The sequence below is a fragment of the Thermobia domestica genome, chromosome 1 (genome assembly GCF_964235325.1).
Source record: "Thermobia domestica chromosome 1, izTheDome1.hap1.1, whole genome shotgun sequence".
NCBI classification, from domain to species: domain Eukaryota; kingdom Metazoa; phylum Arthropoda; class Insecta; order Zygentoma; family Lepismatidae; genus Thermobia; species Thermobia domestica.
This window is the reverse complement of record NC_137454.1, coordinates 298691682-298704476: the sequence shown is the minus strand read 5'-3', so window position 1 is coordinate 298704476 and position 12795 is coordinate 298691682. Positions and strand designations below refer to the sequence as shown.

The 12795-nt window shown below is 34.8% G+C and overlaps 1 protein-coding gene across 1 annotated transcript in view; it reads left to right on the top strand.

The window, feature by feature from the left end:
• The window catches only part of LOC145667722 (head-specific guanylate cyclase-like), a 649486-nt gene that overhangs the window by 564392 nt on the left and 72299 nt on the right, over positions 1-12795 (top strand). Inside the window, exon 8 of the mRNA XM_081735178.1 lies at positions 5240-5383. Within this exon, the coding sequence (XP_081591304.1) occupies positions 5240-5383 (144 nt within the window). The remainder of the gene's footprint in view (positions 1-5239; positions 5384-12795) is intronic.

The following is a 12795-nucleotide window of genomic DNA, read 5'->3' as shown; positions in this document are numbered from 1 at the left end:
CTTGTCTGCTAAAGTTTACCACTGCATATATAATGAATGGAAGTTAGAAGAGATTATATTAATTCAAGGCTGTTGCTGTGGTGCACATATATTCCTTGCAGAAACTAAATGGGAAGAAAAATCATCTTTTACAAAGTTGTTTTAGTCATATCTGTGTATTCCTATAAAAATTCCTTCTGGTTTTGCAGACGTCGTTTTTCTTTGAACCTTCTGGAACTTCTGGAAGACATATACCATTCCTATCTCATATCCAATCTCCCTCTCTCTATTCTCTCTCTGTCCTTTGTCTGTCCTCCTGTTCTTGTCTCCTGTAATATCTACCCTTCCTACTACAGCAATGATTCACGGCGCAATCTTTCTCATCCTCGAACAAGGCAGAATAATCTCTATTTTACTATATATGTCAAAGATTGTTGCCACGCCATGAACTATATTTCAATTAAGAGAGATAGGCAATAGGAATCCATTGTGCAAGAAGATAAGTTACGAGCAGTCCATTAAAAAAAAACTAATAAGCCTTGAATTTTTTCATTATAATTGTAAATCTTTTATTTAGAAGATATTGAGGTAGATTTCTGTTGTTATTCTGAAAGATAAGAGTATTATATGATTCTTCTATCAGTCATATCATATGGATGGATGGGTTGGTGCGCATTTCGTTTGCGATCGACAGGGAGTATTAACGAATTTCGGATAGTACCAAACTTTTTTACAATCTCAGCGGTGAGAGGAATATTTTTTAGGACTTTATTTCCTCTCATAAACTTGCCCGTTCAGTGTTTTTCCCTTCCGTGTTCATCAGACAAATTATTGAAAGCCACTGTTTTTAGATGAGTAGTGTTTTTAAAAGTGCTATATGAACATATATGGGCAAAAGACTACATATTCGAGAAATAAAAAACAAACTTGACTTGCCTATGACTAGCCGCCCATTGATATCAAAACAAATTAGGCCATCGTCTTAGCATTAATGCCTACAACAGGTGCTCAAAAATCCCTTCAATCACCCAAAGACATTCTTCCATACATTGACAAAGACACTGTGCACATCTACGAACTGCTATAACATTGTCTATCATATGTGTTGCAGTCTGACAACTCTGTTGAATAAGTTTCTTAGAGATAAAAGTGAAGTGAAATCTTTCAGTTTTACGTCCCGCGGTTATGCCAACTAGTCTAAAGGAGACGGTCATGATAAGAAATGAATGGAATGGTAGAATGAGGAAAGTGGGAGGAAACGGGAGAACTCAAACAAAACCCTCGCACACGGTGTTTGTCCACCACAAAGTTCACTTGGCGCGATCTGGGATCGAACCGAGGACCCCATCCACCAGAGCTGAACATCTACCACTGAGCCACCGCGGTCCCAGTTTCTTAGAGGTGTCTAGTTTCACCTTGTAGGCCTATGCTTCACGTTCCAACCATCCCAGATTTAGTAGTCTATTGGACTAGATCCGGTGCCCTAGTAGATCTGGTGCCCACGAGACTAGATTAAGAACTGTCTTGTCTCGAGAAAGTGTAGTGAAAGTGCTTAATGTTTCGAAAAGTATAATTCAACCGAAACTCCTTCTATTAATAGTATACGTGTTATATTTAATCAATTTATCACTCCACTTAAGTTCCTTAATTTTAGTTTTCTTACACTTTTTTAGCTACGATAAAGAAAAAGTAGCATAATTACATCACACCAGTTCTGCAGGATTAGTATTCCCATCTACCTCTGTTAGCGTAAAAAGGATACAACCTAACTTGAGGCAAGATACAAGTGGAAAGCAAGGTGATTGGTTTCATCATGACCTCAAAGAGCACTCACGTTGTTATTAAGGAACGTTAGAATAGACATGATGGCAAATTACTGTACTGTTGCTCTACTTCACGTGATGACGCTAAGAGAGAACAATGAAAGGTGTCAAGTACTCTCAAACTCGACGGAAAAAGGAAAAAGAAACCCAGACGTTTTGAGTAAGACTTAACTGTTTATTCCTTCACATTTCGTCTACTGTTTTTTTCACTACTAGTTTAAACCTTTTCAATTTTGTTTAATGTAGAAAAAACTGTAATCCTTAAGGATATGAGCTCTAAAACATGAAACTTTACAATGTTATTAGTGTTTAGACGGAGAAATGTTGACCAAAGATGAGATATACGAATCGGTAGATAATATTCAGCTAAAAAAAATGACATTCATAAATGTGTAAACTCATATGGAGTTCTCGAGTACATCGAAAAAAAATATTTTTTGTAAACTTAAAGTTGACGCTTTACAAAAACCATGTCATTAATTGAAATGAAACCGATGCTAAAATATAAACTCATTATCCTCTTCATTATGACACTAGCAAAGAATTTTAAATTTTAATTTCTATTCAACTAAAGCATTGTTCAAAAAAACTACATATCACATAAAACACATAAAAATGAACAAACTGATATGCTGATGATGAATTATCATGTGTAGTTTTCGAGAAAATCGAAAACCTTACTGCTCGGGCTCTAAAAAGTATGTTGTTCGTTGTCAATAATAGACAATTTTAAATTTGGTAAAATACTTTTCTTTAGGAACGGCATAGATAGCAGGGTATACTGTTAACAAGCATATGTCGTATCTATTTTATTCGCATACTACTTTTAATAATATATGATTTAAATACATTAATAACAATATTACATTTTCGTCGACAGTTTCAGGAATAAACGAAACTGTATGAAATGAGTTCAAGCAGTTGAGAACATAACGTAAAGGACTGGCTGTACAAAAATATTCTGAGAAACGCATTTGAAAGTTGAACAAGCAAGATTGTAATACGAGTTGCAGAATAATGTTGTCTATTGCAGCACAATACGACGTGATACAGTATTCTTGTAATCGTCTATAAAAAAATTATCGAAAGGTGAATTATTGCAGTTTATACCGCAAAACAAAAATATTTTCTATGTTCAAGCTTTGTTTTTAGTATACGTAAATTTGATTTAAACTACTCTCTGAGCAAAACAATCCGTTTGTTATAAAAATTATTAACGTGTAACAGGTCTACCAACTATCTACTTTGGCTTCATCAAATCTATCACTGATAGTACCTGAAGAAGCCAAAGTGGATAGTTGGTGAAACTGTTACACGTGAATAATTTTTACAACAAATGGATTGTTTTGCTCAGCGAATAGTTTAAATCAAATTTACGCAAACAATTTTTTTTTAATTTTTGATCTATTATAATATATTGACCATAACACAAAGCAAATGAAGTTTTACACACTTTCCTGTGTTAAAAGGGTAAATAAAGATATCAACATTAACGGTGTTGAATATTTGAGCCATCTTTGAACTTTTACCCGTTGGTTTATATTGGGAATTATTTTTCTGTGTTCTTTGAAATTACCTGAAATGTTATTGATTTGATATTACTGACTTCTTCTTTAAATCTATTTAAATGGCCTTTATTTCGAAATAATTAAATTTTAATATATATGTATATATATATATATATATATATATATATATATATATATATATATATATATATATATATATATACGAGGGTGGGTTGATAAGTTCTCAGCTTCACCAAGAAAACAAGTAGATATGAAGCGAAGCTTGGTGTTTTTATTCAACATATTCCCCTTGTAGTACAATGCACTTCTCACATCGCTGCTGCAGTGCTTGCAGGTCAGACAAATAGAAGTCGGATGAATGCTCTCCAAACGAGGTATCTGTTTGGGAAATGACGTCATCGGCGCCTTGAAATGCGTTCTCTTTAAAAACATTTTCAATTTAGGAAAGAGATAAAAGTTTGATGGAGCCAAATCAGGCGAATAAGGTGGATGTTCCTGTATTTGAAACCGTAGGACCTCCAATTTTTGCAATGTCAGACTTGATTTGTGTGAGGACGCATTGGCCTGGAGGAAGCTTTCCACGCCTCTTCTCCTTTAGTGCTGCTTTCAGATTGTCCAGAAGAGATATATAATAAGTTGCATTGCTGGTTTCACCCGATTTAAGATAATCCAGCAACAGAATTCCTTCACAATCCCAGAAGACCGTAGCAAGGACCTTAGCAGAGGATTAGGATAAGCTATAAGGTTAGAATCTGAACCACCCAATATTTCGTAAAAGCCATGTTAACATCTAGCATTCACTCCCCTCTCAAATGGGGTGACATTGATAAATTCTATTCCCTTCAAATTACAGGTAAAATATCAAACATTAATAAACGTTTTTTCCCTTCATACTTGACATATTAATTTCCGCATTGTTACCGGCACTTAAGATTTCATGCCGACCTTGCTAGCAAAGGCGGATAGCTTGCTGTATTCCGAAGCTAGGGGTCCTTGATTCGAATGTTAGTGAGGCATGTACATTTTTGGGGGTGTCCATTAGCAGAAGAGGCGGGCCTAAAACCACCTCAAAAAGAAATTATGGTTGACAAGATTTGGTGATATTCGAAAACTTTTGAATATTCGACGAATGTAGTTTCGTAATGATTCGACAATAACTGAAATGTCAGTAATATTGAAAATTTGGATAATGCACAAAATTTCGATAACATCCGAAGTTTCGAGAATAGCAGAAATTTTGTTAATTTTTGAAGTTTCGAATATACTCGAAATTTCTGTAATAACCAAATTTTCAAAATTAGCTGACATTTTTATAATACTAGAACCAGTAGCGTATTTACGATCAAAAAGGAAATATTCACTTAAACTTTTACTATGACAAAATTGGTCTCCAACACTTATTGCATAATTCACAACTGATTGTTAAAATTTATTTAACAATTAGTAAACGATTGACAGTTAATATGAAATGCCGAAAATTGATACACCTAAACTTTGAACTTTTATCACATGTTTTCAAAAGTTTGTTGGAGTAGAATCACAGGTGCAACTACAGGGGGCATCCCCTTAGAATACCGTTGAGCCACAAGCTACTACGATCATTAAAAGGTTTTTTAAGTAAGAAGCCATGACCCCCTAGCAAAATATTTTAGCTGCATCGATAGATTGGATATTACAAAAAGTTGTATATGGTTATGAAGCTCTCGTATATTATCGAGTTTATTACTTTTTACTTCCGATGAATGTTAAAACAATAATTTTATAGTGCATTATTATAAGTGTTAATTTCTCGTTTGGGTAATTTAAGGAAAAAGATACTAAAGTTCGGAAATTTTCTTAACGTGACTCTTAATGCTATAATTATAACTGCTGATGAATATTACGATTGTTTCCCATTTGATATTCTAGGTAGAGACAATAGGTGATGCATACTGTGTGGCAAGTGGTTTACATAAACGAAGCTCTACGCATGCTCAGCAAATTGTGTGGATGGCTCTTAAGATGATCGAGACGTGTTCAAATCACCAAACTCACGATGGCAAGCCTATAAAGGTACGTAAATACTTACATGAATTTCTCATCTATGATATGAGAATTACTTAAAATTTTCTCAATAAATGCATGTATAAGTATTGGTAACAAACAAACAACATCAAATTTGAATATTAAGAAATGAAATAAATTTTTTAGTTAATGTCTCATGATTTTGGCCCGTAGGCGGAAGAAAATGGATTGGAAAATACAAATGGAGGATGATCAAAGAATAAGTAAGGTAGGTGGATGCGATTTCGCCACGCTAAGCTCTCGGCGTAAAATAGTGAATATTGATATGGTAAATATATTAGTTGCATTAGGTACCATAATATTTTTGGCATCTGCGATAAAAATATTTGTTTCTTCGATTAACAACTATTTTCTTTCAAACACCCAAAGCAAGAACCTTGCGTCTCGAAACTGGAATACCTTATGTCATCAAGTTCCACTGATACTTGTCTATTGCGTTGTAGTATAAGATTCTGCGAGGTTGACGACCTAACTAAAAGTGAGAACTCGAAATATATATATATATATATATATATATAAATCGTTTAATTACACTAGTAAGTGAATGATGAAATTGCGAAACAGGATATAGTAAATTTCGCAAATTCATTATAGTATTATCTGCAAGCGGATTGTTTCTTAACAGAAGAGAATGAAGTTTTCTAAAAAATTATTCTATAGTTTAGGGTTGCCATATTACCCGATTTTAGCTGGTACCACCCGATTTTTAGGTCCTATATTCGTCCCCCGCTTAATCATCTCTTAATCACGAAAAACCACCTGCTTTTTTGGATTGGAGAAAAATCTAAGACGAATTTGCTGATGTATTGTTATATCGAGATTTTTAAAAGAAAATTAAAGGAAGTGAAAAATATGTTTAAAAAAATGTCGTATATTCATACACATTTTGGTTCAACTCATGAATAATAATGCATGATCTCATGGGTGCGTATTTCTTTGATAACCATTCTGTCTAGTTCAGCTGAAAAAGATCTATGTTTTTACCTACTCTGTGTGTTCACCTACTCTTTATGTAATAATAAATACTTGTAAAGTGAATTACGGCATCTTTAGCATTTTGTTTAGATTAGAATCATTATTAATATTTTTTCTTTTAAAATGTGTTTTACCTTTGTTACGATAAAAATTTAGAAATTATTTTGTGTTTCTTAGAGAGAGAACCGTATGAACAGTATCTGCCTTATATCGCTTTTGGGAGGGGGCGACTTGCCTTACAGATATCCTTGCAATTGCAAATATCTTACGTGTAATATTTACTTTACAATTCGAGACTCACATTTGTTGAACTTAATAAAACATTACAGGCAAAAACTACATTTTCTTTATTTAGTTTCGTTAGAAAAGTACATTGAAAGTGTCACTTAACAAAGAAATCACTAAAAAAACAATGGTCCGAAGGATCCCAGGTCAGTATTTGCAATACACAAGTTCACATCAGTACTTACACAGCAAAACATGAGACGTTGAAACAACACAAAATGACTAGCACTTTAGCGTGTTACTTGTATGTCAATTCAACACCAGCACATCGCCTTCAGAGTATATTAGAAATACTTCATTACTGGCTGTGAGTATTTGCATTGTTTTTTTTTTTTTTTCGTTTGGTATGAGCAAAACTTTGCGAAATATATAGCGGAGGACCCAGGGGTCCTGCGTGTGCACCCCTCCCCTGATCCTTTGGGACATATATTTTCATATTACTTACAGTTCAAGGAAAATTTTGAGACATGTTCCCAAAAAAGAAACTTGGCTTTACTATAAAATCGTGGACCTTTCTTTTTAAATTTTTTAATACCAGTAGGTATTTTATGGAAAGAGTAAACTTTCACGTTGACTGTCCTAGAGATCCCCTAATTACACAGGGCCGGGTATCAAAAATTTATAGACATTGGAGCAATAGAAAGTAGGATAACAGCTGGAACCCCCGAGAGTACTGATGACCGCTCTGTATGGGGCGTTTGGAGCTTCTCAAGCTGTTCGGCAAGCTTATGTACCCGCAACCTTTGACTTAGGTGTATGCATGAGGTATTTTGGAACTCTCCTTAGGAATACAGGGTGCACATAATTCTTTTAGGTACATTTCAGTTAACATGTGCCAATTTTTATGGAAAAGAAAATGATTGGGTCAGGTTTAGATGATGTCTGATAGAAGCTGGACTAAGAACATCTGGATCAATGAAAGGAGTATTGAGTGTCAAGAACTACAGTAGAGCTATGCACTGCTATAAAATAGTTCTCGAGGCTTTGGAAAGATTGCTTCTCAAAACTTTTCAGTTTAATATAAAGATTATTTGAATATGTTGGAAAATTTGCAAGGTGAATTTAAGCAAGTAATTTTAGAACCCAATCATAACAGCATTAATTTGATCATGCAGAATGAAAAAGTTGCTCACTTTTGTAAAGAATACCAAGATTTCAGACAAAAAGTTGAAAAGGAATCACTTGGAAAAACAGTTCAATTTTGGGTGTCATTTATGGATCATGTGTGGCTAGTTTGCAATTACATGAAACTGTCTTTTTAAAAAATTACTTTTATCTGTATGTAGAGTGTTTATATTTAATGTCACATTTGTTCTTTAGCTACTCTGCTCAAAACTATGCCCGGTATACTACCATGTTTTCAGTTATGATGACATCGATCATACTCATATCGAACATTGAACATATTCCCCCAGATGTAAAGGAACTGTTAAAAAATACATGCTTTCAGTGTTGCGAGAACTATGGTTTCAGGGTGTAGAACAGATGTACATAAAACCATGAAGAAACATTTATGAAGCATGTAAAGTCAAGATGAGGTGCTGGAGGTAGTAGAGTAGGGTTGACCGGAATCACAAGGAACTATGGTGCATGGCAAAAATGGATACTGGCAACACATATGCATTCAGAAATGTTAGGAGCAACTTTATATATGGCTGGTATCAAAAGTAGGAAAGAAAATATTCATCGAGACCTAAGAAGATCAGCAATTGAAAGAGAGTACAAAATATATTGAGAGTAATAGAAGCTTTTGAAAGTTACATGAACTCCTTTGATATTAGTATTAGGTTATTTGTGAAAGCGTTACCCCCTGTAGCGAACGCAGCCAAAGTGGCTATTCAGTAATTTTACTTTCACCAGATGTGTAAATCATACTGTGAGCCAGTCAGGGTTTCCAGGTCTTTTTGCCAGGTCCAGGTGTGTAATAGCAGAGTTCCAATACTCTGCACAAACCATCTTCCAAGCAGCTGTTTCTTGCTACAATCCCTTTGCCTGGCAACACGTCTTTCCTTTTTTCCCTCCCTTTTGAAATCTTTTAAACAGCAGGCGGTCTATTGTTCCGACCCGCACCAAATACGCTCGAGCTGACGTTTTCTCAGCGATTTTATTGCTTTCGCGTTTATGATTAGCCATCTACATTTAAATACATGGTCAGCGTATTCCAAGAGTACGCATGAGCAATAAATACGCTTTACGATCGCCTCAAATAGCCGGGTACTTAAAGAAGATCGGTTATATGCAATATCTTCAGGTGTTTCTGTGTCTCCAAATATTGAGAAAGATATTCCTCAAGCTGAAAAGCTACGAAATTATGCCACAGATACTTTTGTGGAGAAGCGACTGAAAAAGAATGAGAAATTTTTTGAGAGCATCAACAAACTCAACTTGAAAACTATGGCAGACATGCAAATTAGTGTTATGGTGGCAACAAGTACAAAGTTATAGAATACAAACATCAAGGAAATATTCTATTTCAGCTACTACTGAAGGCGCAAGAAAAAGACATGAACATAGATTTGGAACAGCTTATGGCATATTCTTTGTCACCAATACCATTCCGCATCGGTACTACTAATGGATTTCATGTCAAGACCAAGAAAGCCAAGTAGTTTTTGTACTTTACAAAATATGCTTGTGATGAGGCCTTTTCTCCTGGTTCAGAAATGTTGACTGTTGAAGAAGGTAATGCATACTTTCACATTTTCAAAGAAATTCCACCAACTTTCAAGGACATAGCTTTGGAGATTTTCCACATGATTTCTAAACAAGGTGATGCCATCTTCAGTACTGATACATACAGCAAGATAGCAGTAAAAGCTTTGGAAAGAAAACGAAGAGGAGTTGCAAAAAATTTGACAGACCCGAAATCCAAGATACCTAAAGACTGAAAATTGTTTTTGAAAAATGAAGGAAATAAACAACAGTTAGTAAATGTTCTGCATGATATTTGGTCAACAGAGAAGGAAGTAAAGGATTTGATAGGAACTCGCAATTTTATATCAGTAAAGAATGGTTAAACTTTTAACCTCTCTGTTTCCAAAGAACCCATATTGATACCAGAACTGATATCAAACCAAGAAGAAACAGATTCGAGAGTTATTATATATTGCATGTATGCTGCTCAAATGGGCTACGAGGAAGTGAGAGTTAAAAGTCCTGATATTGACATTTTTTTGGATATTGCACGCTCATGCAAGTAACATCAGATGTAAGATACTGTTTCAATCAGAATATGGTAAGAAGAAAAGGTTACTTAATGTTACTAAAGTCTCAGAGCATTATGGTGCTGAGAAGTATCCAGCTTTGCTAGGGCTTGATGCCTTTACTGGGTACCTTTAACATGTGCCTTCAAAGGAAAAGGAAAGATCAAACCTTTGAAAATGTTCCTCACTCAGAAGCATCAACCTTATCTTGTAGCTTTCCAAAAATTTGAAGCTTCATAGATTGCTCCTCAATTGATGAACTTAGGCTGCTTATAATAAAGAACAAATGTCAAGACAAAGACCTCACTTTTTCAATGGAAGAAAAAGTTGACTTTTCCATGCTACCGCCCTCAAAGACCTGTATAATTGAACACATAAAGAGATCCAACTATCATACCCGGATTTGGAGATTGACCAACACAAGACTTCAAGAAATCCCAATCCCTTGGGTAGGTCATGGCTGGAATAAAAATGAGGAACCAGTTTGGTGTGCTCTCAATAAAATTCCTCCTCCAGTTTTAACAGATGTATTGAAAGATTTCGATTGTGGAGAGTCAGTGGAAGAATGTGATGGAACAGGAGAAAATCCCAATGTACCTTTTACTAGACCTTTTGCTGGAACTTCTCATTTATGAAAGTGATAGTGATTGTTACAGTGATGATAGTTTTGACGAATAACTTTGCACAAGTGCCCACAATTTGATTTGTGTCCATTTCTTGCATACCAGATAAAATTTCGGTTCAGGATTTTGACAGTGTATATCTTTTAAATTTAAAAAATCGTAAGACTTCTACAATGTACGAAATTTAAACCATGAGAGAATTGGGTATTAGAAGTTTTGTTGGAACTTCAAAAAACTTTTCATCGAAGATTTACTACAAAAAGTGATTAGTCCATTGCTAAATATATTTTTTGCACTGCGAACCTTTTTCAATTATGAAAATGAATGCATTTGGTGAATGACTTTGAAGAAGTGTTCTTAAGGGCTTGTCTATTTGTTTTATGTTCTTCGGGAGCATATACAAAGTACACCTATGTTTCATCTTACTCCTATAAAATAATTAAACTAACATGAACTGTAAGAGTTGGTATGCCCAGGAATTGTAAAAAATGATTTTTCTCCTCGATGCCAATTGTGGTCCACGCTAATTGCACGAAGGAACTAATTTCTTCAGAATTGTTATTAGAGGATATCAAATGTAATAACGAAGATTCATGCTCGTAGTGAAGGGGAAGAATATTGAGGGATAAGGGAAGTGGCTTTGCGGTGGAAAGAAATTAGAGGTTCCATTTTTCTCTCATTGTATTTTGCCGATCTTTACGATTGTTGCATTTGTTTGACATATCTATCTAGGGCACACGCAGGAATTCTTTCATTGATGTCCAGCAAGTGCAAGAGTTGCCTGCTGCCCATGAATTTTCGAATTTTTAGAATTTTTCAAAAATTTTCAGGTTTCTTCTTCTTCTAGGAATGAAGCACGAGAGGTGGTACTATTACCCCGTTGGAATCTGTGTTCCATCAGCTTTTCAACGATGCATCATTTATGGCGATGCGATATTTACGGGGGGGAAAGTCCACCAAAGTGAAAGTTAACTATTTTCTTGATTTTGCTGTGAGGCATACATAGTTTCTACGAAATAACGGCTATTCTTTAGCTGTAAAGCCATTTTGTTTTCTTGGGAACATGGCTATAAATTTTCTTTAGACTTTGAAGATTTTTAAAAATCTGGTCTAACAGGATCAGGGGAGGGGTGCACATGGGGCACCCTTGGCTCCCCGACTAATATTTCACATTTATGGTAAGTAACTAATAACATTCTGTGTTTTCTGTAAGCGGTCACAATAATATTGTTGTAAATCTGTGAATCATCTGACAACAGTTACACACGTAGCAGTTCTTCCATCTATTTTCTTTATCTGTTATTCTTGTGTCTTAGCAAGTATGAACAGAAGATGGCAGAACCGTTTCCTGTGTAACTGTTGTCAGACGATTCACAGGTTTACAATATTATTGTGACTAATTACAGAAAACAGAACATTATTCGTTACTTGGCATAAGTGCCAAATATATTTCCCAAAGCTTTGATCATTTTAAACTATAAATACGAATGCAAATTCTCTCAGGTAGTAACGAGTTATTTTTGATATGCTCGGAAGGCGATGTGCTTGGTGCTGAATTAACATACAAATAACACGCTAAAGTGGTAGTCATTTTGTATTGTTTCAACACCTCATTTTTTACAGTGTACGGTTTAGGTTCCCTCGCTTCTCTAATTTTAAAATATGGCAACACTACTATAGGTCGTACAGTATTACTTGATAATTTTCACTCCATGTATGAGTGGAAAGATAGAAGTAATTATTTTAACTCATTTTAAATCAATATTATTGTATTTGTTATTACATTAGCAACTATTTCATTTCTTGTGTTACTCGTGGCTCTTTACTACGAAAGTATTATGTCTATAGCTAGATCATTACAATGGGTTCTGAAAGTAGCCATAGGTACTAAGGAAAGTAAGCTACGTGTTAAATAGCTTGAACCAATTGCACAGTACAGGAGAAACCCCATAAAAGTGCAAGAAACGTTGAAGGGAAGAACACACAGTTTAAAGTTGAAACGCCTATTACGAGTAAAACGCATACTGTCTGAATATTTCTGACGTAAATATCTATGAACTATCAGTGTTCTTGCAATATTTGGTTAAGAAAATAGATACTAGAAACAAATTTAAACATGTCTAACAGTTTACAATATTGCGTGCAAAATGTCTAAATTTCGACTATACGTTAGTTACCTTACAGACAAACTTAGGGCTTACAGCATACGCTACAACTGAAGAATTTTCAACTCACGATATTAGATCAGTGTTATAAACAAACAACGACTACCCTTCATTCCTACTTAGTTCCTTCTCCGGGTTAAATGCTTCAT